A 27,399-nucleotide genomic window follows, 5' to 3' on the forward strand; every position below is an offset into this window, starting at 1 on the left:
CATCCTTGCTTCTCGTTACTGAAGCTTGCATTATCTTGATTCCCATTTCAAACAGTCAAACCATTATCCTCCATAAGAATCTCCCGACACCCATCCCCCATAGGAACACCTTTAAACTCATCTATATTCAATAAATCCCTTCCCCCACCAAATCCATCTTGTGTTGCTCATTAGCACAGCCTACCCCCATCGTAGAAGAGACACCATGAGGTTGTTTTTCCTCCACCTCCTCTCTTTGCCCAAGATCAAGTCTTTTGTGCCCCTCTACGTTGACACTCATCTCTGCAGGAGCTTCTCCGAAGCTTCAGGCCTGGTTGTATGGAGATTTACCTAAAACCATGAGCTGCTCAATGGAATTTTCCAATGGGCTTTGGGCCTGATATCTACCTGAAGGACCTTGCAAAGCCTGAGATATGTCTTGGGCCTGCTCCAAAGAAAAAAAGTTAGTTGGAGTTGGGTCAAACCCACTAGCACCCAATAGCTGACCCAACTTCAAAGTAATGTGTATAATCCCTAGCTCACCCAACTATAAGTCCACATCTTTATTCTTGGGCTCTCGACCTTTAGCCCTCTCCACATTGCAAGCCCTAGCTGAAGTGATGTCCACTGGATCATTTGCCGCCACCACACTCACTAGAGACCACACCATACCTCCACAGCTGCTGCAATGCCACCCACCCTGCTAGACCTATGGCAACAATTTCCCCACCAAAGATTCTTTCCAACTCCAATTACTTTGGTTGTGCAGACTCATGCACAACCTCTCCCTTGGGAATAGGGATCTTTTGCTTACCTCCCATTGACTCCAAGGCTTCAATGAAGCTATGCCAATTTTCCCTTTTCAATCTCCCTAGAATGAATATAGAATTTCTCTGTCCGTCCGAAGCCCAAGTAAAGGAGGAGAGTTGTTCTAGGTAGCTAACAAGATTAAAACTTGTCAAATCACTATGATATGAATCCTTATTGATTATTCGCTAGGGCATCTCCTACGAGTGATGCGTTGCAAGTATACCATCTGGGTGTAGCGAAAAGTGGGCGAGGGTAGGCTAGGTCATTGCCCCGAAGTGACGCTCCATGTTGGTCCCAAGTACAGTGTCAAATATGCGAAGGTTACGACATCATTATGGACGTGAGCGAGTAAAGAAGTTAGTTTAGGAGACTGGGATTAGAGTAGCAACTTGGAATATAAGGACAATTGGAGGTAAACGCATATAGATAATGGACACAATGATTAGAAGAAAAATTAATCTAATCTGCCTTCAATAAACTAAGTGGGTAGGGGAGAAATCTAGAGAAATTGAAAATTTAGGATTCAAACTTTAGCACACTAGAAAAGAAAAACAGAAGAATGGTTAGGAATTATTATAGACAAAGACTTAAAAGATAGTGTTGTAGACGTCAAAAGAGTAGGGGATAGAATTATAAAAATCAAGATGGTCTTAGGCCAAGAGATTAAATGTTATTTGTGCTTATGCTCCTCAACAAGGTTTAGCAGAAACTTTAAAAGACAATTTTGGGAAGATATGGATAGTATTATATAAGGGATATTAGAGCCTAAGAAAATATTCATAGTAGCATATCAGAATGAACACATTGGAAGGGATACTTAAAGGTTGTGAGAAGATACATGGAGGATATAGATATGGAGATAAAAATGAGTCTGGGAATATGATCTTAGACTTTTCCCTGTCATATGATTTTATTACAATGAATATTTGCTTTAAGAAGAGAGAACACTTAGTAACCTTCAAAAGTGGACAAAATAAAAGTCAAATAATTTTTTCCTGAACTTGAAGGGTAAATCGTTTATCATGTAAGGATTGTAAAGTTATCCCAAGTGAAAGTTTAACTACACAACATAGAGTTTTAGTGTAAGACATATGTATTAAAAAAATAAAAGAGAAATGATAATATGAATCAGTGCAAGAGAACTAGGTGGTAGAACCTAAAGGGAGAAAATATAATAAAACTTAAAGATAAAATTATCAAAGACGGTGTTTGGACAATAGAGGATGGTGTAGACACAAACACTCCTTGGAGTAGGATAGCTAGCTTTATTAAAAAATAGCAAAAGAGATTTTAGGTGAATCAAAATGAAGATTCTCGAATGGCAAAGAACATTGGTGGTGGAATCAAGATGTCCAAAAAGCTATAAGAACAAAAGGAATTTGGTATAAAACATGGCAGAAATGTAGAAAAATAAAAAACTTTAAAAAGTATAAAGAGGCAAGAATGCAAAAAAAAGGTCATTAGTGAAGCTAAACACCATTTAATAATTTATATGCAAGGTTAGATAAAAAGATGGCGAAAGAGATATTTAAACTTGCTAAAGCTAGAGAAAGAAAGAAAAAGGACTTACGAAATGTAAAATGTATAAAAAGTAAGGATGATATTGGCTTGGTTAAGGAAGAAGACATAAAAGAAAGAAAGCAAAGTTACTTTAGTAAGCTATTTAATGAAAACCAAGTAGAAAGCTTAATCTTAGAATTAACAAAGCCTGAAACCTATTTAAACTTGCTAGAGCTAGAGAAAGAAAGAGTAAGGACATCGGCAATGTAAAATGTATGAAAAAGTGAGGATGATATTGTCTTGGTTAAGGAAGAAGACATAAAAGAAAAATGGCAAAGTTACCTTAGTAAGCTATTTAATGAAAACCAAGTAAAAGACTTAAACTTAGAATTAACAAATAAGGAAAAGGCTTAAAATATGAAATTTATTTGCAAAATTATAGTTAATAAAGTTAAGTTTTCATTAAGAAAATGGAAAATGGAAAAGCTATAGGATCAGATAACATCCCAATTGAAGTTTGGAAATGCCTAGGTGATGATGGAATTATATAGTTAACCAATTTATTTAACATAATTATAAAAACTAAAAAAATGTCAGATGAATGGAGAAAAAGCACTTTTATACAAAAATAAAGGAGATATTCGAAATTTTAACAACTATCGTGGAATTAAACTTATGATCCATGCAATAGAATTGTGAGAAAGGGTAGTTGAACAAAGATTAAGATTGAAAACAAAGGTCTCAGAAAATCAATTTGGTTCTATGCCTAGGAGATCTATTACAAAGGCTATATATCTTCTAAGAAAATTAATGAAAAAGTTTAGGGAAAATAAGAGGGACTTGCATATGGAATTTATTGACTTAGAGAAAGCATATGATATGATACATAAGTTATATGGTGGGGAGTAATAACAAAATTCATGCCTTGAAAATAAAGACAAGAAAATTGGAACAAATATTTAATTTTATTTGAATAAAGAATGGTTACAATTTCTGTGTATTTTTTACAACCAACAAAGTAAATATCCTCTCTTCGATCTCCTTGAAAGTGAATCTACTAATTTAAGAGCTCGATGAGTGTGTTTCTAAACAAAGCGATGGAGGAACTTCCAAACAATCAATTTGGCAATATACGGAAGATGGATTTGTTTAATTTTTTATCTATTTAATAAGACCAACTTATTCAAGGGCTTGAGGAATTTGTTCCCAAATGAGGTGATGATTGATATTCCGAATGATCAATTTGATGATTTGCAAAAAATGAATTTGTTTGATTTTTTATCTATTTGACAAGATATTTCAACTCGAGTGCTCGAAGAGCATGATCCCAAACAAAGAGGGGGTGAATCTTCCAGATGATCAATTTGACAATCTACAGAAGATGTATATACCTTGATCTTCAATCTCACTAAAGAGGCTTGTCGATTTAAGGGCTCTAGAAACGTGTTCCTAAACATAGCAGTGGTGACAATTGGTGGAAGATGGATGTTTGTTTGATCTTCATATACGTGATCTAAAGCCCAAAGAACGAGTGTTTGAATGAAGAGTAGATAATGGAAGAATGATCGTTGACTTGTATTCTTTGATCACACATTGATCTTCATCATATAAGTGCTCTAATTTTGAGAGATTTTGTCAAATAATGGAGGCTTGGATTTTCTCCACCAGTTGGTGCGTGACTCATTGTTCAGAGCCCTTGTTTTTTTTAGAAGCAAAGAAGACTATTTAGAGGAGCCACTAGGATTAAGTGAAAACCTAGGACTCTTAATATGTTGACACGTGTCCCTATGTAAGACATAGGCTCATGGGTTGTCTAGCCTTATTTAATGAGTCTATGTCATGCTTTGACATTGAGTCAAAAGCTCATCTTGTTCAATAAGGCCCAATAGACATTTTTATTAATTGAGCTCTTTAAAAGAATTAGTCAAATTTATTCTTTTAATGACTAGTTAAATTTTTGTTAGGCATTAATATTTTTAATGCCTATAGTGGGTTCTAGAAAAAAAAAAAAAAAAAAAGGTGTACGTAGTAAGTATATTGATGTCATTACGAATATGTATGATGGAATAATGACTAGCGTTAAGACTACATGTGAAAAGACTAGGGAATTTCTAATCACAAATTCACAATAGGTGCACATCAAGGATCTTCTTTGAGCCCTTGTCTTTTTGCTCCAGTGATGGTTGAACTTACTAGGAGTATCCAAAAAGAGTTCCTTGGTCTATGTTGTTTGCAGATGATATTATCTTGTTTAATGAAGCTAAGGATGGAGTAGAATCTAATATAAAATTATGGAGAGAAGCTTTAGAATATGAAGACTTTAGGATAAGTAGAAATACGCCAGAATATATGAAATGTAATTTCAATTAATAGGAGGAATATTGGAGAAAATGTTAAACTTGATGGTGAAGAAATCAATAGCACTAGTAGATTTCGATACCTTGGATCTGTAATGCAAACTGAAGGAGAAATTGAAGATGATGTAATGTATAGAGTTAAAGCATGTTGAGTAAAATGGAGAAGTGCTTTGAGCATGTTGTGTGATCGTAAAATACCCTTAAAATTAAAAGGAATTTCGATAGGACGACTGTAAGACCAGTCATGCTACATGGACTAGAATATTGAGGAACTAAGAAACAACATATACAAAAAGTAAAAGTTGTCAAGATGAGAATGCTAAGATAGATTAGCGGTATAATGTTAAAAGATAAATTAAGGAATGAAAATGTTTGCTAACTTTGGTGTAGCTCTTGTAGAAGAGATGAGGAGCGACTCAAATGGTTCGAGTACCTACAAAGTAGGCCAAATAGTGCGCCAATGAGAAAAAGTGAGTTAACGACTGTAGGAGCAATTGTAGGGGCAAAAGTAAATCTAAAATAACTTAGAATGAGATAGTGAATAAGGATTTAATAGCCCTGAATTTGTCAAAATAAATTGCCCATGATCGCATAAATTGGTGGAAAAGGATTCATGTAGCCAACCCCGCCTAGTGGAACTTAAAGTTTGTTTGTTTTTGTTGTTGTTGTTTGTATTGTTCAACTGCACTCCCACCTCCAAGAATTATTTACCTTTGACATTGGATCTATTCACCACCCAAAAAAGCAATCCACCAAATGTTTTGTGACGAGAGAAACACTCCAACCTGTAAATTAAGGAAGACCAATCACACAACCATCTTGCAGCCAAAAGGGTGATCCTGATCCACCAATTCCTGACTTGGTATCATTCCTCCAAATAAACAAAACCCCCTTCCCCAATCTATTCCAAACGCATATCAAAAGTCTTGCTTTCAATCTGCACTGACTTGAGGAGATTTCTCTCCATACCTTCCTTCAATCAGATCCATAAAGAGAGGAAAGCTCTCGCAGGAGAGAAAGAGAGCATGAGCGAGAGTCTACCAAGTAGTCCATCTAATTAGATTTCAATATAAATTCAAAAAATTTGTAAATATGCTCTAGGTGACAACAAAAGATTACCATTCTCGCATTCAATTGGATCATCTACACACTAAGAGGATATATTTCCCCTAAATTAAGAATGACATAGATGAAAAGGAAGAGGTACTAAAATTCGGGCCAAAATATATAATTCATGATGCAACTAAAATGAAGATATGGAGAGGGATATATCGTCATATAAGAAATAGTAGAATTAGAAAATAATACTTCCGAAGGATAAGTTATGGAAAGGTCATATCCAACATGGCATCTGTGCACCAATTGAGATTGATATAGTCAAGACTTCAAAATCATATACCTCAACCACCGACCAACCAACTCAACCAACAGTATTGAGTAATTCTTCTTCTTCTTCTTAAACCACAAGCATTGCAAATGGAGGATGAGTTTGAGATAGAGGTTGACCTGGAAAGATCATATCCAAATAATTTTTTACTTAAAAAACTTTAAATAAATGTATGAGGCATAAGCAGTTCACTGTTAAACTCTGTTAAACTTCTTTTTTTTTCTGTTAAACTTCTTCTCTTTTTTTTCTTCCTGGGAGCGTTACTTTTAAGTTAATCCCACACTAAAGAATTAAATTACGCAGAAGCCTCTGTTTGGTTCAAATTGAAGGCGCCAAAATAGTACAAGGATATGGAGACAGCTGACTGAAAGCTAATTGAGGCGTGAAACAAGGCATGATAGCATATGGAGAACCAAAAAATAATGATGAAAATAAAAACAAGACACGTATAGTTAATCAAAAAATGTTTTGCATTAAGGATTATTGAAAGCTGAAATGCATAACACACATGCACATCAACAAGCATGCCATGCACAGCAATACACTGGCAGGAGTCGAGTAAAATGCTAAACCATCGCCTTTAAGCCTTTTACCTTTCTGGTTTCTCCATGAAGTCAAACCCAATAATATCATCAACACCTAAAGCCTTGAGCTGTAAAATGACATTTGAGAGGTTGCACCGCTTGATCTCCGGTACTGTAGAATCCTTAAGCTTCCCAAATTCACTTTCTGGATAAAGACGAAAGCACTTCCCAGGTCCTTCACGCCCTGCACGCCCACTGTAATAAGCGAACTTCAATAGCTATTCAAGAAATTATTCCATAAAGATCATTTCCAAGATTGCTGAGGTAACATTCATCACAACTGTAGTCAAAACAATGAGTAATTAACAGTGTGAAACAAAAGTTTTGATAAAGGAAGCTTCTGAAGAAAATTAAATGTTGAAATTAAATAAACAATTACTTTTAATTGATTAATGGCAACTGCAAGTCCACCATTTTCTTTGGCTTAAAACTAGAATGAATGGAGCCTATGAACAAAAGAGATATAGGACAAAGATGGTAGTACAAAACACATAAAAAGTGGAAGCCTCGCAAGTCACAAGTCCTTTTGCTAAGAAGGTGTTCCACTGCCATGTTCCATATCCATAAAGTTTTCAATATGTTACCATGTTAACAAATTATTACTGTCATATGTGGAAAACTTCTCAATTCTTCTAAAATGTGAAAAATGTAAAGCTACTAGTTTTACATCTTTGCAAATATATTCACAATGCTTTACATTCCAATCCTCGACAAATTATGGGAAATATCAACTCTTCATAGCAGACAATAAACAATCAACCCTTCTTCGTTCTGTTGTTGCAATTATAGGCTTCTCGTATAGATGATGAAGAAATCTTTTCTTCTTCCAATTTATTTTTGAACACAGAGATGAGTACAAATATATTAATTAAATATAGGATATGCATGCATAAATATTTTTTCCATTGAAGAGTTGCTCTTTTACTAATTAAATGTGTTTCGTGTGTTGATTTCTTTGAATACATTTAAATACAGTAAATAGTCAATGATGGGCATCTTTTATCTTCCTCTTACTGCAACTCTAGGCATCCCAAACACATGGCGAAGAAGTATTTTCTTCTTCTAATTTGTGTAAGATACAAATGAAGTCTTCTCTCCTAAGCCTCATCATCTGAGCCTTAAAGATCCCCATTTCATTTTTTTATTCATCTGAAAAGAAGCAATATGGTACGCATAATCAATGTCCACTTCTACTTTAGAATCAGGAGGTGATTTTTGGGCATCGTATTTGCAAGGATGTGTGCTTTCCCCTAGACCTTAGCATTTTTCTCTCTTAATAGGTACCATAAATAGCCAAAATTATGTTTTTAATCCTTAAACCCAATATATATATATATTTTTTTTTTTTGATTTTTTTTTTTTTTCCCATTCAGACATCAAGTGAAATATTTTGATTCAACAAGAAGTTGACTGTTTTTCTATATTAAAATCTGCAATATTTTAACTGAAACAAAAAAAATATTCCAATGCACTGTCCATAATTAGTGTATGTGCAAGCAAGCATCAACAAACACAAGTTTTTGGCAAAAATGACCACCGTTACTTCTAAAGATTGATCCGTAGCTCAATTGAGCATGCAATCTATTCCTTACTGAAGCAAGTATACAAGAATTATGATTTTAATGTGAGGCTCCTGGCACTTGATAACTTGTTGAAATCCCTCCTGCGCACTCCATGCAACTGGCTGAGATTCATAGATGTTAGTTTTGATATTAAATATTCCTCCATGCAAAATCTAGCATGCTTACCTCCTTTGAAGAGCCTGTGCTTTTGAGGTTTTAACAATAATCAAAGATTCCACTCCTGTGCGTGGATCGTAAGTCCGCGCCTTTACCAATCCAGGATCTATGACATACTTAATTCCAGGTATTGTCACTGAAGTCTCAGCAATATTTGTTGCTAGTATTACCTAAACAGAACATAAAAAAAAATCAGTTAAAACTTTTTTGGGGCATGAAGACAACAAAATGAGAATAGCCACAAAGCAGATACAGCTAGAAACTTTTCCTAACATATATTCCTATATCATCATAAGTTTTATTCAACCCATACATCACAAAAAAAAATAATTGAACAATCATAGAGAGAAAGAGAGTGATATTATAAGGGATACATAATAAAATATTCCAAATCCTTCCACCACATCAACTACTTAGGCTAGGCATAAAAAGAAACTAAAAGCATCCTGAAAGTTCAAAGATGAAATAGTGTAGGCTGTCCTACCAACCATCATTATACATTTGATGCTCAGTAGTATGTTAAAGAGCCACATCTTGGCTTCTCATATGATGCTAGCATTTGCCTGCACTGCCAGGCACTTGGATAGTTGGGTGTCTAAACAAAGCCCAAATCAAAGAGTACAGCATGAGGATAAACAACGGCCAAGTACCCTCCCACAGTATTTTTTTAGGGCAAAACACACTTTCAAGTCAGTTTCACATTGAATTCTGACCTTTTAATTCAAACATACAAAACCCCAGGGTTAGCAAATTGTTTCAAATCAATCCAATAGGTGATACTTGTGGCACTTATGCATAGAAAAGGCACTTGCAAGCACCATAACAAATTACAGTGATAAAAACCTAATTGGAAAAAATTAGGATTTACTTGATAGTCAGCAACCATCCAATTTGACACTTCAATAATGGCTTTCCAAGCAGTTCTCTGGTTAATTTGTAAAAGGCTGCATGATGCTCACATTAACTTTTAAGGTTTGATTTAAAGGAGTTCAAGATTGAAAGGTCAGGGTTTAAAATGAAAGTGACCCAAAACAAAGGGGTTGAAAGTATAATCCGTCCTTCTTAATCACAGAATCTAGTCACAAAATTACACTTAGACAATGCTAATTCAAGGATAACCATTCACTACCACCACCTCGGTGGTTGGACAAACACTACAATATATAATTTATCAGAAGTTCTAGACAAGCTAGGAGATACATTCGCTGTATATTCTTCTTAATTAGCAAACCAATTACATCCATTTCAAATAGATTAAGCAACCATACACAAAAAATCACGTATGACGTATCTAGTTGATGCACTTTATTCAAAATATAATATAGTACAAATATTAAAATCATGAACCATACACAAAAAATCACGTATGCGTATCTAGTTGATGCACTTTATTCAAAATATAATACAATACAAATATTAAAATCATGAATGAAACATAAAACTACCTTACGGAACCCAGCTGGAGCTGACTTAAAAGCTTGCATTTGCTGCTCTGAAGGAAGAGATGAAAATATGGGAACGGTTAAGAGCTTTTGACGGCTTTCAGGCAACCTCTTTTGTTGTTGATGCACAAGTCTCTCAACTGACTCAATCTCTTCTTGCCCAGTCAAGAATACAAGTACATCACCAGGGCCCTCCTCCAGATGAATCTAAAACTTCCAAGAAATAAACAAATGAAAAGCCATAGCAAACATTTCAGAAGTGCAAACTGCCAAGAAGATGAGGCATGCAAAATATCTAATGTACTTAACAGATAACAGAGGCTACTCAGTTCAGATCAAACTAAGAAGGAAGGCTTTCAAAATTCCTTCTAAACCTATCCAAGTATGGAAACCAAGAAACATACTGCAAATTGTATAAGTTATCAAGAAAAATACTTGATATCAGCTTTTAAATAAGACATTCATGTATGCACATAGGCATCTGCATACGAAATATTATTTGGCCAAATCAAGCAACTAATTGCCTAACGAAAATGAGACTTGATCAATTAAGCCATTTCCAGGATTGTAAAACTTAGCAAGAGATGTGGGGCCAATAAAGAAAAGACTAGCTTGGAGGCACAATCGGGCATTATTTACAACCTGAAATATAGTAATTAAGGCTGCCTCTATATAATCTTGCTCAGGATGAACAGTATAAAATATATCCACAGGAAATTGTCTCCCTTGAACATGAACGGCCCTTGCACCATCAAAGTATTCAGAGAAAACACGGGCATCCAAGCTGGCAGACATTATAATCAACTTCAAGGGAGGAAATTCCCTGCCCTTACACTGCTTGAGAATACCGAGACATTGAGCACCGTACTTCTTCTCCAACAACGGGCCCTTACTTGCCTTCTTATTTTCAATATTAGGGCATTCATTGAGGGATTGTGATCTTGAACGTTGTACATTTTTCAGCAAGCCCAATAACACATCAGTGTGGACAGTTCTCTCATGAGCTTCATCAACAATGATAACAGAGTACCTTGAGAGATATGGATCTAACAATGCTTCCCTGTAAATATATCAGGCCTTAAGTTAGTTTTTCCCCCTTTTTGATGGGAGAAGAAATATTATTAAGAGCTAGAGAAAAGAAAAAAAAAAAATTCTAAGGACAAGAAGATCATAAATAAGTTTGAATTCAATGAAAGCTCCTTGATAAAGCTAAGTTTAAAAAAAAAAAATGAAATATGCTATATTTACAGCTCAAATCCATCATTACCCTTATCTCACTGCTTTGTGAGTCCCCACCCATTTTTTACTACTCTAACATACCACAGGCCCTCGCTTGTATTGTTGTATTTGTGTGACACTAATTTGTTCAACAACTAAACCCATAATTTCAACCACATAAAACTGTATATGGATAATCAAATGAAGACGTACATAAAAAAATTCATATGCTTTGGTTTACATAATCAATGATCCTAGAATCTCCATCAACATGAATACCTTCAATCATTTTACATCTCTAGATTCATCAACAAGCAACAGATTTGTCTTTGTTCCAAGATGGGCTATCACTGAGTGCATATAAACCTTAAAATGAAGCTTTTCACGAAAAAGTATAAACAAAGTTAGTATACATTTTACCTCAGTAGCAATCCGTCTGTCATGTATTTTATCCGTGTTGAACTGCAAGTCACATCCTCAAATCTAATAGAATACCCAACCTTTTGGCCCAAATCAACACCACATTCTTCTGCTACCCGTTTTGCAACAGTGACAGCAGCGACACGTCTAGGTTGAGTGATGCCAACAATTTTCCCATCACGACAAAATCCCGCATTAAATAGAAACTGGGGTAATTCTGCCACAGAAAAAAGAAAAAAAAAAAGGAGTTCATATGAGATGAGAACTTTTTCTATACTTTTCTTTTCTTTTCTTTTTGTGGGGGGGGGGGGAGAGGAGAATGTATGATTCCATCCCATGAAAAATTGGAAGTTCTTATCATGTCACTAAAAATCCTCACATTTCTCACAAGCCACAAAATCCAAAATAGCAAACACACAATTCCACCAAATTTTGCCTTTTTTACTTCTTCCAAAACTGCACCAACATGAAGTCACTGACATCTTCTATATCGACTAATAGCCCTATACAGTCTCCTTACCTATTATAAGTCATTCGTATTTAAAGAGTCAAAGTTCAAGTAAATGCCTTAATATTAAAAAAGGAAACCTAGCCTTCCAATTAACTTTATTCAAAGGAAAAGGACACGAAGTTGAAGGCTTCAACAAATGAAGATAGAATGATTTAGATGAAAAGACGCCAGAAGTATTTCCAAACCAAATTCATAACAGACACATAGATTCTTTTTTATAGCAAAAGAAAATTTATCAGGATGAAAAGAAAGAATACAAAAAAACATGAACAAGATGTCCTCCAAAAAAGAGAGGCCAGCGCCACCCCCCAGGACAGTAAGGACGCCTATTGAGGAAGTGTTTGATAATTTATGATGACTTGCCATCTCTCTGTTTTATTAAAATCGATAGCCTAGCAAAGACAACTGCAAAAATAGAGCTATAGGCAGAGAGAGTTGACTGGCTTAAAAAGTACCTTTACTTTAGAACAAAAAAAATATATTTAGAAAGAAGATATTACAAGCTAAGATAGGACCAGTTATCTTCTTTCTTTTTTCTTTATGGCAAAAATTAAGAAAGAGAATAGAAAATACAACCTAAGAGAGGATAAGAGGTCCTCAAAGCAAAAAGAAAAAAGGAGGGGGAAGGGGTGGAAACAGAAAAGAAAAAGAAAGAAAACAAAACAAAACATAACAAGCTCTAATTAAGATAACCCCTCCTCAAATCCTTCCCATCTTAGTTGACAGAACTATGCAGATCTGCTGGTTCATGCTGTCCTTTATTTGCTCTACTTTTTGCACTGCCTAAACGAACTTCATTCCCTCCAGGATCAGCCAGCTACAATCTCATATAACCCAACAATTTTTTAGCTTCGATGTCCTTCTCACTAACCTCCTCCGCAGGAGTGGGCGAAATTCTGGTCCTACAGTGACTACTTACTGCCAAGCCTTTACCTAAAGCCCCTTCTCGAAAATAGATACATTCTCAAACCCTCCAAGCAGAGAAGGAGGCACATGAGAAATATCCCCAAGTTCTTCTAGAAGAGTCAGAAACATTACCAAAATGTTCAAGGAACTCATCCAACAATAAACCACTGTCGCAGACACAATCGTTATCACACTGCATTGTCTGAATGATCACCCCATTTCTTTTCCCTTCTCAATACGATATCCTCCATTATCCTTCTCTAAGTCTGGCCTAGAAAAAATTCCCTGCAGAGTCTCTTTTTAAGACTTTGCTCACCTACTCATGAAGACTCTGGGTACACCTTGTCCTAAACCATATTAAATCCCTTGTCATCCTTGTTATCCCCAAATCTACGCACCACCCTGAACCCTAATTCGCCACTTACCCCAATCTCCAACAGGCTGATATTCATGCTCCACCTGAGTCCTTACACAATTAACATCAACTCTAGAAATCTCTCTAGACATCCCATTAAGAGAAAATTTATCAAGCCTCGACAACCCACCATTCCCATCAGCACCCTTAGCTCCTTTTCCCCATGCACAGCCTGAGACCCTTGCCTAATATTAGCTCCTCTTTTGTTCAGAAAAGACACCTTCCCACCACTTGAGCCATTGAGAGAAATGTCTTGGTCCTTGCACTGACTTTGACCAAGGCGATATGAGCCCCTGCACCTCACCTCTACTTGAACGGTTGAACACCCCCCCCCCCCACCCAAAAAAAAAAAATATAGAAGCCCCCAAAAACCAAAAATAGGGCCAACAATTCTCCAAAAAAAAAACAAAAAACAAAAAACAAAAAAGAACATGAAAGAAAAACCTAACAAATATGAATAAGAAAGTCCCTTTTAAACCCTTTCGCTTATGATTAATTGAACACCCAAAATTTTCTAATTCTGCAAACCCGCTTCTAAGTTGTTCAACTCCTGTTTCCTCTTTTTTCACACTTGTCCTCGTCATGGTAGAAGTTCTAACATTTTAATCACTGGATCAAACCAATTCTAGACCCATTTCATCCAACAAATTCTACAAGTCCACATTACTAATGTCATTCCCCGACTCTAATTGTTTCTGAGCAAAGGAGATGTCATCTTCTATAGAACACAGAGAATAGGAAGAAAACCATCTCCTCTGCTACTTGCCATCTTTCAACATTCCTAGGGATGTTTTCAACATTCCTCGGGATGTGATGCCCATGACATCTAATTCCCACGTTTGTTTGGGCATGGAAATTCTACATGGCAAACATCTTAACATTCCTAAAAGATTCCCACAAAATATGGGCATCCGATTCCCATTTTGCCCCCAAGGGTAAGTTTCATGGGATTCCCATGGGAACCCTACTTTTTGGACCAAATTGCCCTTGTTATTTTGACAGGTTGGACAACAATGCCCCTATAATACAGTATTATTACACTCTATTATTATATTGAAAATAATAAATTATTAATAAAACGAAAAGAATATTACTATTGTATTATAATAATATAATATAATTACAATATTTAGAAATATAACTCAATTATTTCAATTAATTGGATGATTTAAGAGTTGATTTTTTTAATTTACGTTTCTCCAAAATTTTATGGCATGGATTTAATTAAGTACATATTCTTGGTAATTTTTTGTGTTCGAAATATATCTATTCTTTATGCATTGGTTATGCACACATCAAGGATATTATATTATCTTTAAATGTCTGCCAAGATTCCAATGTTGAACCAAACAATAACATGGGAATTTTGTGTACATTCATGGAATCGTGGAATCTTATAACACAAACCAAACAAAATTATTCCCATAAGGCAAGCATCCAAGATTCCTAGGAATTTCATGCCATGGGAATATTTTTTATGCTGCGAACCAAATGACCCCTTAAAAGTGTTTTTAAACCCCTGCCTACCTTAGAAGACATCCTCACCAATCTCAACCCTATTACCCTAAGTCTCTTCCTCAATCCTCATAAAAACTTTCGCTACTTCCAAATACACTAAGTACTTTGAGTAACGTAAGAAAAAAAAAGGGGGGCAGCCTGGTCCACAAAGCTCCCGCGTATGCGGCATCCAGGGAAGGGGCAGACCAATGGATCTATAATAAGCAGCCTTACTTTGAGTAACGTAAGAAGCCTTTCTAAAATGAATCCTCATCATAACCATACTCAGTTTGTAAATTTTCCAAAGATAAAGCATCATCACCTTCAAAAATACATTCAAAGTTGCTCACCTCTTCAGATTCATCCAAAATATCCCACCATTTTTTATACCACAAAAACCACTACATGTACTAGATTGAACCTCCAAAAGTGAAACATCACCAGCACGATTCCTCTTAAGAACATTAGTCATACCCAGATATGACTCCTCTGTTCAAAGTGCTAACACAGCTCTAGCCCAGCCTGAACTGCCAACAACTGAGAAGAAGCTCATTCTAAAACGGTGACCACATCACCAAAGACTTTCTGCTTCCCTCCGGTATCCACCATTGTCAACTGAAAACACTGTAAATGAGCGAATGTGAATATTTCTTATGTGCAGCAGCCTTGGCTGAATTTCCTTCTGACCCTCTCTCTATCAGATATTCTGATGTGGCAGGACAATCTTCCTCCTTGAAATACCAGGCCCTGGATAAAAATTTTCACCTTGGCAAACTTGATCTGCCCCAGCAACTTACCATCTTTAATATCTTTCTCCTTCAAATTCATTAAATTTTTATCTGAGTCGCCCTCCATAAGTGGAGGTGGATATTGTTTTATGTTTCTTAATTTTTGGATAAATAAGAAATTATATTAAAATAGAAGAACATTTACAACACAATAGAGGATAAGCAGTTCTTATGAAGAGCATAAAAAACATCAAAATAAAAAATAAAAATAAGTTAATAAACAAAAACTTAAAATAACAAGACCATCTAGTCACATAGCACATCAATGAGTCATCCCTAAAAACTAAAAAGCAAACCAAAATCAGAACACTGTAAAGAAGCCAACACTGATTTTCAAGATTAAATAAGCAACATGATACAAGATTTACACAGGCTACACTCAATCATGATTGGCAATATCTTATCCAATTCTCCATTAATAAGTTGTACCACATATTATAAAGGAATACAAAATACATCACAATGAGGAAGGTAAGTTTATTTAGAACAAAATATAATCCAATCACATTTAATAATATGTTGTACTTACGTGTTGTTTTTCCACTTCCAGTTTCCCCAACAATAATAAGTGTGTCATTATTCCAAACTTCCTCCACAAGTCGTTTCTCAACTAAAGAATTCAATAGTGAAAAAAAAAGTGTGAAATATAATCATCAGTAGTTATATGCAAGGAAGAAACCACAATGAAATGCAGAAATATATGCAAAGGGGCTTACATAATGGACATCAAATTGACAATCATAGTTGCCAAATTGAGATTCGAATCATGAATGATTCCAATTTTGGGAATTGAGAATCAAGAATCAAATCAAATAGTAAGATTCGATGCAAATTTCCAAAATCAATTCTAAATGACATGCATATATTGATATTCAAACAAGTAAATAAATTTAAATTTTGACAATAAAAAAATCATATTTCATGTCTATGCTTTCCTCAAACAAATAATAAGTACAGGAATGAGTCAAGAAATATAAATAGAAAAATGAAATTTATGCTATTTAAGGAAAGGAATCAAGAAAAAATAATAAAAAACTGAACTTTGGGCCTCTATTGACAGTTCAAAATATATATATATATATTTCATGCATATTCATTCTCAAATTAAAAAAACAACAATTAACTAAAAAATGATAATAATTGAAGAAAGTACTAAAAAACCCAACTTTAACTCTTACCAACACAACGAAACATGAATACTGCCTTAGCTGGTGAGTGTTCTGCCCCTTCTTCTCAATGGCAGAGCACTAAGAACACTACACCCCTCCAAGAGTGAAGAATGGTTTTGTGAAGACAATATAAGATCTTAAGTTCAATTTTTCTCCTTTTTCTTTATTTCAATTCATGAATTGATCCATTATATTCAAGAAATGAATCAATAGATTTGGCAACAATTTAGTCGTTCCAGATTCACCAGTAAGATTCAAATCAATTTGGTGTGGAATTGATATGATTCATATGAATCGAATCGGAAACCATAAGATTCTAACAACTTTGTTGACCATAAACTCTAGCACAAATAGAGACTACGAAGACTATGAAGCATCATTAACTGATGATAAACTTCTTACTTGACCGTCAATGCCAACCAAAACTAGATATGCACTTAATTCAAAAAATAACAAACAAAGAAAAACAAAAAAACAAAAAATAAACATATGATAGGTCTACAAGAAAAAACTATATGTGAGTGTGTGGAGGGCTCTAAAGGAATAACATTTCAACAAGGAGAAATTACGGTATCCAAAACGCATTGGACATCAAAACTCCTCTAACACAGCCCCAACATGCACCAAATGTTCAGATGACACCATAGGTATTAATGCAAGAAAAAAATAAAAATTTTAGGGGCCATATTACAATATTATCAAATGTTAAGAGATTTCTTATTTTTATATATATAAAATACATATTGTCTAAATTAAGCGAACTTGTAACTTGAATCGATCACATTACCATAAAAACTTGCATCAGTCAATGAAGAGTCTAAAACCCAAAAGGACTATATTTATTAACATTATATGTAAACTCAATGACATTTGAATTCTATTCTTTTCAAAAGGATTGCATTTGGATTAAAAAAATGTTTTATTAACACATCATATGCAAATATATATACATACATACATACATACATATATATATATATATATATATATGCTTTTTTATCTCCATATCTTTGTCGTGTTGTGCCTTGAGTTTTTGAGATTTGATCATTTGATGTGTCAAAGTGTCAAAAACATATAGTGTTGGACACCCATGTCCACGTTCATGCTTCATAGTTGGAGGGAAAGAGGGAGAGAAAGAGACTTCAAAAATTATGCTTACATTCAATTAAACAAAGGTAGCTTGTCTTATCTCAGCAAACCTGCCGAGTAATAACCATAACAGTCCCTAAACGTTAAGGAACCAGGCCTAGATGGACAAGCCTGCAGACTATGAGAATTGAGTTACTTAAGGTCTTAGCAAAGGACTGCTGCGGAGCTACATACAGCTCCTTCTGGGGGATTAAGCAATAACCTGATGGGCACCAAATGCATAGTGGTAGCAAGCTGGAAGTCTGGTATCAAGCATCATGAGCTAAAATTCACTCAAACCGTCACACCTAGAATTCGAATTCATAATCTTCCATCCTCAAAACCACATGAGAATAGACCCTTACCATTAAGCTGCCAACCCCAGTGGTGCTATATATATCTTAAACTAGTCTACAAGCAATCATCGTACGCCAAATGCCCACACTCTTCTTCATTCAGTGAAAGAACGTACTTCAAAGTAACGGAAAGGAGGAAGTTGAAATTTTTGAAATATTTGATTGCAAACGCTATGTAAAGCCAGAAAGTCTACTTCACATTTATTAATATGACATTTCAATTTGCAGAAAAACAGAAAGAAAAGAAAACCTGAAGCGATTGGAAGCGACTTTCTATGTTGTGCAATCCTTTGCTTCCTGCATCACAAAAAAAAATCCCAGAAAGCTCCGTTCAAACCCCGAGAAAAGGATTAGGGAAAAGAAAGAAAAAGAAAAACGAAAACGAACCATTGTATCCAAACTGAACAAAACTATAACCTCAACACAACCAAGGGTAATGTGCCTCTGCATAGCTTAGTTGAGGAGAGTTTAATGATTCAATATGTTTTTCTCTTATTCAGTTTTCTCAGCGACCAAACGTATAGTGAAACAACAGAAACCTGAGTAGGGTATAAAAATCAAAATCAATAGTGGAGGGAGAGGAACAATGGCGGCCTCTACCTGGCGAAGGAGTTCTCTCTGGTGTCGTCGTTGGAGGCCTTGCCGTTGAGATTATGGCTTTGCGAGGAGAATCTCAGTCCGCCATGGGCCATGGAAGGCATCTCAGGCTTCAGCTTTCTGAAAGTGGCTAGACTTGCTTTCGTAGAATGCGGTCAAACCTTGGGACGGCAGCAGCAAGCAAGTGCCCATTTAGCGCCCAAAGAGACCTACTTGCAAACAAGAAATTATTAGATTAGATAAACATTGCTAAAGAACCGTTGTCCGGCCAAAAAAATATATCATATTAAAAACTATAAAAAATAAAATAAAAATTAGAAATAAAAACAAAATTTAAAATTTAAAATTAATAAACCTATTCATATATATATAAATAAAATAAATAAAAAACTTAGCTTAAAATTATTCATTTTCATCTTTAAATCAAAGAAGTTTTTTTAAATATATAATTAAAATAATAGAAGTTTAAAATAATATAAATTAAAATTGAAGGCAAAAGACACTAATCTCTCCTAAGTTTGGTAAAAAAACACTCAACTCCCCAGAGATTTTAAAAATTTCAGGAACCTCCCCTTAGATTTCAAGAATTTCATAGGCTTTTCCTAAGATTTGGAAAAAATAAACAAACATCCACTCAAAAGACTTATCTTTTTGTAAAATACAAATAGATGTTTGCATCTTTCTAACAAACCTCGGGCAAGGTTAATGGCATTTTTAAAACCTTTGGGCAAGTCAATATTTTTGAAACCTAAGGGGGAAGTCTTTAATTTTTGCTAAACCTCGGTGAGGTGAGTGTCTTTTGCCCTAAAATTTATAATAAGTAAAATTTATTACAATTATTTTATTTAATTATTAAATTTTCAAATTTCATTTTACAACAACAATCTTATTGTCTTTGAAAATTGAAGAGTAATAAAAAAAAAATTTATAATTGACTTTCATATTTTTTAAAAAAATTATGTATATTTTTATTGCAAGCCAAAAGACACTAACCTCCACATAGGTTTGGCAAAAGGACAACAAAATCTCCTAAAGTTTTAAAAATGTTACATACCTCCCCTAATGTTTGCCAAAAAAAAAACACATATCTCCTCGAAAGACCTTGTCTTTTTGCAAAATATAAAAGGAGACTTGTGTCTTTTTGGCAAACTTCAGGAGAGGTCCTTCAAATTCTTGAAACCTCAATGGAGGTAAACCTCAAGTGAAATTAATGTCTTTGGTCCTTTGTTTTAATTATAATATAATTCATATATAATTATTTTATTTTTATTTTTATGTAAAAAAACGTGTATACAATTAATTATTTAATCCAAAAATTTATTCTTGGATATCAAAATTTTTTAACAACAAATTACAAAAACAATTGAAAATCGTAAATTTTAGTTTTCTATTTTTTTTTTCCACAAATAATTAAAAATCGACAATAGAAATAGAGAAACACATTTTTATAACTTGTTTCTTCACTAGAAAAATAAAAATAAAAGACATAAAATAGTAAGAATATCAAACATGCCCTAAATTAGTCTTACAATCCACATTATAGTGTCCTTGTAGCTCAATTACTCTATTTAGAGATGAAATGAATTATAAAAATTTGACATGTGTCCACATTTAGCCTTGCAGTTACTAAGTCAGGTCATCTAATTACATCATATTTTAGATATCTAACCACATTGTGTTTTAAGTGATTTAAAAAAAAAAAGTTTAACATAAATTTATAATTTTCAATTTAAAATCAAATAATATGATTGGTTGATATCCCAACTCATTAACATTTCTAGGGTCGAGCATTATTCGGTTAAAATTGAACTAACCGACTGAACCAATCAAATTCGACTAAATCAATTCGATTAATTTTTTTAATTTGGTTGTTTTTGTATGAATTTTGTGGATTTTCAATTCAGATTAGACCTCGTTGTACAATTAACCAAATTAATATGCGTACCAAATTAATATGCATGTATATAATATTAAAAAGTTAACATTCAACCAAGTGCTATTAGTCCATTTCTCACACTTAAATTTGGAGTGAATTATATTTAGTTAAAGTTGATTAATTGATCTAGCTGAATTGTATTTTAGCTATTTAGCAATTTGGTTTTTGGAAGAATTCAACTCGGTTTGATAGAGAATTTTCTTTAACAAAAAATTTTTAATTAATTAACCGAACTAACTATATCAACCAAATGCTTTCCCTTTATTACCAACCTCGTTGCTCAATTGTAGGTTTGCTTCCATTGTATAGCATTAATTACCTTGTGATTGTTGACTTTGACCATGATGAAAATTTGGGTGTCATGGGATTGAGGTTCCTTTTAATAACTTGTTTTTTTAACCCACAAAAAATTCATGAATTTATGTAAAAAAAAATTCTTTATAATAAATTTGTAAATCATAAACATAGAATACAAATTAGGTTTTTGATGCTCATTGAGGTCTTTTACAATAGTCAGTTTACTTAAGAGAGGTAAGCCCCTCTATAAGGCTTCAACTGCAATTCAAGGGTCTCTCAAGGCTTCCATTGTGTTGGAGACATGACTCATATTTGGGTGAAGCGCATGTACTGGGAAAGCATAGTGGTGCAAAGAACAAAGGGAGATGCTTGCAGGAGGAAATTGTCATCGATTTGCTCAATGGTTTGGCATCAGCAAGGAAATCGTTGACGGTTATAGGAGCTGTCTGCAAGGGAATTACTCTCTATCTCAAACCGTCGACAGTTTCATTCGGCGCAAATATGAAAATTTGAATTAGAGATTAGTAGATGGAGGATTTGGAGAATTTTCCTCCAAGATTTTTTGTAGGGCCTTTTGTGCATATAGGGTTGATATATATACGTGTTTATGTAACCCTAATTAATGTTAAGCCTGAACAATCTAATAGTGAAAAATCAGTCGTTGCTCCCATAGACGTAGGCACATTGTCGAATCACGTAAATCTTGTGTCTTTTATCTATTGTTTTTCAATTACTCTGTGCGTGATTGTGATATTATGCTTGCTTGATGCGTATATTCGTCATTGATTGTTTTGCATCAAATTTTCTAAATTGATTTGTGCTGTGTGTGCTTCTATTGCTTGTTCAACTCCAACAATTGGTATCAGAGCTATTAGTTCTCAATGGTTAGGATTTCTTCTGCAAGGTTCAAGGTTGGTATGTTTGATGGAACAGGAAATTTCGGGGTTTGACAGAGGAGGGTGAAAGATGTGTTGGTGTAATAAGGTATGGTGAAGGCACTTCACAAAAAGAAGCCGAACGACATGGATGATGCAAGTTTGAAGCATTTGGAAGCCAAAGTTGTGGCTATTATTAGATTGTGGCTGGCTAATAACGTGATGTATCATGTCATAAATGAGGAATTGCCATCGGCAGTTTAGCTGAAACTGGAGAGCTGGTACATGTCCAAGTCTTTATCGAACAAGTTGTATCTTAAGCAATGACTTTACGGGCTTAAGATGGTAAAGGGTTCAGATCTGAATCAACACATCAACATATTCAATCAGATTATCAACGATTTGAAACGGGTTGACGTGAAGTTTGAAGATGAAGACAAAGCGCTGATGCTATTGAATTCCCTACTTATGTCGCCTACATACAAAAATCTGGTTATGATGCTAACTTAGGGAAAAGAAATCCTAGAGTTGGAGGACATCATAAGTGCATTATTGGAGTTCTATCAAAGGAAGAAGACCAGCGATGAGGGTTCACATAGTGAAGGGCTCGGGGTAAAGGGTAATCAAATTCGTGGGAAAGGCAAGTCCTAGAGTGGATCGAGTGGTAATAAAACTCAGTCCATGAGGAGGAAAGACATTCGGTGTTTTAAGTGCGGGAACCTAGGGCACATAAAATCGGAATGTCCGAAGTGAGAGAAGGGGAAAGCAAAAGTTCAAGAGGGTTTGTCAAAATCTGCTAATGTAATGGAAGAACGGGATTCAGGGAGCAATGATTGTGAAATGCTTTCTGTTTCATTGGGTTCAGGATGCCGCACAAGTTCTTGGATCTTAGACTCAAGATGTTCTTTTCACATAACGCCCAACAAATCTTGGTTCACCACTTATAGATTGGTGAATCTTGGTTCCGTTTTGATGGGAAGTGAAGCGGTCTGCAAAGTTGTCAGAATGGGAGATATTAGGATCAAGATGTATGATGGTGTGGTAAGAACTTTGTGTGGGGTAAGGCATGTACCTAATCTACGAAAGAACATGATATTATTGGGTGCTTTGGATTGTAACGGGTATAGTTACAATTCTGAAGGTGAGATGATGATGGTATGTGATGGCATATTGATGGTGATGAAGGGACAGAGGATAGCAAGGAATCTCTATGTAGTGCGTGGTAATGCAGTTGTAGATGGAGCTGCAGTTAAGAGTTCTGAGTCAGGTATGTCGGCCCGGGTGTGCGTCTAGAGGGGGTGAATAGACGTTTTTGTGGATATTGAGTTTTTCTACAATCACAAAAATTCTTTAGCCAAAAACAAGAAAATTATACCATAGTATATATATCAAAGAAAATAAAACATAAGCAAGCAAAGTAAAGATAAGAAGAGAAAATGTGATACCCCGTGGAAGAAAGGCTTAAAAGGATTAAATGTTACTACCCATATCAACAAGGTGTACCTTTCTTTTCGAGAGCCTTCCCATAAGATCTCCACGGTTAAGCATACTTGGCTTTGAGTAATCTTAGGATGGGTGACCTTTTCGGAAGTTTTCTCAAGAAGTGTGTGAGTGAGGACAAAACACACTACAAAGGACACGTGTTGGTCTATGGGGCCAATCATTGGTCTAATAAAGCCCGTCCCTTATTGCCTAATCCAAGTGAAGGAGGAGAGACGCAGTGCTCCCTAGCAGACCCAGGTTGAGGTGTTACAAAATAGTATCAGAGCAATTACCCAGTTGGAAGTGTGATGAGATTCACATCGCCTGGGTTTGGAAATGTGGGTTCGCAATGAGGACGTTGCATTTTGTGAGTAAGGGAGAATGTGAAACCCCGTGGAAGAAAGGTTTAAAAGGATTAGATGTTACTACCAATATCAATAAGTTGCACGTTTCTTTTCAGGAGCCTTCTCATAAGATCTCCACAGTTAAGTGTGTTTGGCTTGGAGTAATCTTGGGATGGGTGACCTTCTAGGAAATTTTCTTAGGAAGTGTGTGAGTGAGGACAAAACACACTAAAAAGGATACGTGTTGATCTGTGGGGCCAATTATTAGTCTAATAAGGCCCCCCTGTTGTTTAGTCCAAGTGGAGAAGGAAAGAAGCAATGCGCCTTGGCAAACCCAGGTTAGGCGTTACAGAAAACTTGACACCGCAATGTTAACGTGGTTCGGCTCCAAACCTACGTCCACACCTTGAGTCCAACGCAAGGATTCCCAAATCCATTATATGATCTCCCTTCAAGATGGAGAAGCCTTTACAACAAGGGAACCAATCCCAGCTGCTCACTAAGAGCTCCATCAAGGTGTTCACCAAGAACCACCTTACCAATGGTTCTCAAATAATCTCCAAATACAATAAATCAAAGCAAGTAGATACAATATGAAATGATCCTTCTTGAGCTGATAATACAAGTATAAACCTCACACTACTCTCTGTTGCAAATGATGTGTAGCCAAGAATAAGTAGCAAGGGAGCTTTGAGCAAGTGAAAAACAAGAATGAATGCTTCAACTAACTTTTTAAACAACGGGTGCTCAATCAATGTGTTCAATGAATGCTAAAGGGGTATATTTATGACCAAGGAGACGAACTAGTCGTTGGCTAGTCATTGGGCATTTATTGAGGGAAGACAAATAAAAAACTAGTCATTTTTCAGCACATTTATTACAGTTTGCCTCTATACAAAATCGTTGACGATTTTTCTGGGCTCTCCCAAACCGTCAATGGTTTCCTGTAGGCCAAACTTATTTTGGCCTTTTTTTTTTCTAGAAACCGTCTAACCACTTGATTTGTTCCATTCCTTTGGGTGCTTAACCATTGTTTAAACAAAATGAGGATCAAGTTTATGAGATATTAAAATACTAATCTTGTTTAAAACTTGTCCTTATGAAAATTTGTTTAAGTATAGGATATCTTGTATAAAATGCATTTGAAAACTTGTTAAGTTTGTTAATGATAACCTATAAACTATCATGCAAATGCAATTGCTCAACTCTTGCTAAATATTCTTACCAACATCATGCCACAAGAGTTATAGGAAATTTCCTACCTCACCCACAACCCAATACATATAAGACTTCATGTAGACTTCAGTTGGTTATGCCTTGAGTATTCCTTGTGTATGCTTTTACTCATTGCTTCATCAAGGTTCGTATGATCCTTATGCTTGCCTTAGTATCAACCTGTTGTCTTGTACTGAACTAGAGTGCATAGGTTGGTTAGTCCTGAGGGTCATAAATGGGTTGTTATCATCAAAATTAACTGGATTAGGATACTTTAGCCACTAAGGCTAACAAGGTAATACCGTTTTGTGTAACATAACCACACACAAAACGGTGGGTATTCTTAGCTACTTCGTGAGGTTATCACGAGAGGTCTGAGGTATAACATGCGACACAAGTTGGAGACATTTTCTAGGTGTAACTTGTGACTGAGGTGGAGTACCAGACCGGAAGATAGTTCCTCAGGTCAGATATTGGTGCTGAGTACACTAGTGCTCAAGGAGTTTTATGAGCAGGGCATGGTGTATGTAGGCTTTGCAAAGGACTTATTAGTGAAGTCAGCGAGTATAGCGTGTTTCTTAGTTAATCAATTGCCAAAGGTGTCACTAGATGGGAGAGTTATAAGTGAGATTTGGATAGGCTATGCGGTATACTTCTCTAGTTTAAGGGAGTCTGGAGTGGCATAATAATTATGCCAGAATTTGTGGCATGAAGAGGGAAATAACAGAATTTGTGCAACAATGCTTGACATGCCAGTAGGTTAAGGCTGAGCACCAGAGGCCAGCTGGTCAATTGCAGCCACTTTTCATTCCTAAGTGAAAGTAGGACCACATATCCATGGATTTTGTTACTGGGTTACCGTCGGCGCCTTATAATCAGAATGTCATTTGGGTAATTGTTGATAGGCTGACAAAGACAGCTCATTTCCTACCCATTAGAGTTAGCTATCCTATGAATAGGTTAGCAGAGATTTACATACAGGAGATTGTTCGACCCTATGGAGTTTCGATATCCATAGTCTCGGATCGTGGTCCACGTTTTACGTCATGGTTCTAGAGGAGCTTGCAGGAGGCATTGGGGACTCAACTAGCATTCAACACCGCTTTCCATCATCAGATATACGATTAGACAAAGAGAACGATTCAGGTAGTTAAGGATATGTTGCAAGCGTGTGTATTGGATTTTGAGGGTAGCTGGACTCAGTATATGTCATTGGTGGAATTTGCCTACAACAACAGTTGCCAGGCTAGTATTGGCATGGATCCTTATGAAGCACTCTATGGTAGGAGGTGTCGTTCCCCTTTATATTGGAGTGAGTTGGGTGAGAGGCGAGTTTTGGGACCAGAAATAGTATAGCAGACGTATGATAAAGTTCAACTCATTCGAGATAGAATCAGTGCAGCACAAAGTCGGCAGAAAAACTACGCGGATACTCGCCGCCGAGAACTGGAATTTGAAGTGGGAGACCATGTATTTTTGAAAATAGCTCCGTTAAAAGGGGTTATGAGGTTTAAGAAGAAGGGTAAGTTGAGCCCTAGGTTTATTTGCCTATTTGAGATACTCAAGAAGATTAGGTCAGTTGCTTATCGGCTAGATTTACCACCATCTTTATTCAGGATTCACGACATATTTCATGTTTCTATGTTAAGAGAATACATCTCAGATCCTTCCCATATTATCAGCTATGCATAATTTGGAGCTCAGTGATGTTCTAGCATATGAGAAAGGTCCAGTACAGATCTTAGATAGAAAAGAACAGGAATTGCGCAGTAAGAAGATACCACTAGTAAAAGTCCTATGAAGGAATCACACGATAGAAGAAGCTTCTTGGGAGCTTGAACATGAGATTAGACAGAAATACCCCCACCTGTTTTGTGGGTTATAGCAGTGATGTGTAAATTAAGTAGTGATAATTTCGTTTTGTACAATGTAATTGTAATGTAGAGTATAGGATAGATAGTATTTTGGTTTTGGGGGAATTTTATTTTATAGTTGTAATCTCCCAGAACTACTCATGCAACCATGGTATTCCCTCGCCATAAGTGAGGGCAAGTAATAAAATAAGTAGACCGTTTTGCCTTTAAAGGATGATGAGTAATATGAATAGTAAATTTTGAGGACGAAATTTTATAAGGAGGGGAGAGTGTAATAACCCGAAGAATAATGGTATTTAAATAATAAAGAGGGAAGGAAATGGAAATAGTTCGCGTTTGTCGACGACGTTGCACTTTGGGCTCGTCGACAAGGGTGTCCTTTATCGACGAGTAAATACCGAGAATATATCTAGGCGACTCTAAATTTTGTCAACGAAGGGAGAATTTCTTCGACGAGTTGCCTTCTTGACCTCGTTGACGAGGTGACGTGGCTCATCGATGAGAGCTAGTGTATAAAGAGTGTTAAACTAGGATTTTAACGTAGAAATTCAACGGGACTCTCTCTCTCTACGG

At 35.6% G+C, this 27,399-nt stretch overlaps 1 protein-coding gene across 3 annotated transcripts in view; it reads right to left on the reverse strand.

Moving 5' to 3' along the window:
• Positions 1-19,035, reverse strand: part of LOC131153124 (pre-mRNA-splicing factor ATP-dependent RNA helicase DEAH10) — a 35,787-nt gene extending 16,752 nt beyond the window's left edge. For 2 of the 3 annotated variants that reach the window (XM_058105199.1, XM_058105197.1), the window contains exons 1-8: positions 18,807-19,021; positions 18,457-18,503; positions 16,083-16,163; positions 11,437-11,653; positions 10,441-10,858; positions 9,802-10,005; positions 8,366-8,526; positions 6,627-6,812 (exon numbers count right to left, since the gene is read on the reverse strand). In XM_058105199.1, the coding sequence (XP_057961182.1) occupies positions 6,627-6,812; positions 8,366-8,526; positions 9,802-10,005; positions 10,441-10,858; positions 11,437-11,653; positions 16,083-16,163; positions 18,457-18,503; positions 18,807-18,907 (1,415 nt within the window). In that variant the 5' untranslated portion in view covers positions 18,908-19,021. Of the gene's footprint in view, positions 1-6,626; positions 6,813-8,365; positions 8,527-9,801; positions 10,006-10,440; positions 10,859-11,436; positions 11,654-16,082; positions 16,164-18,456; positions 18,504-18,806 lie in introns of all 3 variants that reach the window. The other variant, XM_058105200.1, reaches the window with a different exon arrangement.
• Between the last annotated feature and the right edge of the window lie 8,364 nt (positions 19,036-27,399).

Source organism: Malania oleifera, chromosome 4 (genome assembly GCF_029873635.1).
Source record: "Malania oleifera isolate guangnan ecotype guangnan chromosome 4, ASM2987363v1, whole genome shotgun sequence".
Classification (NCBI taxonomy): Eukaryota; Viridiplantae; Streptophyta; class Magnoliopsida; order Santalales; family Ximeniaceae; genus Malania; species Malania oleifera.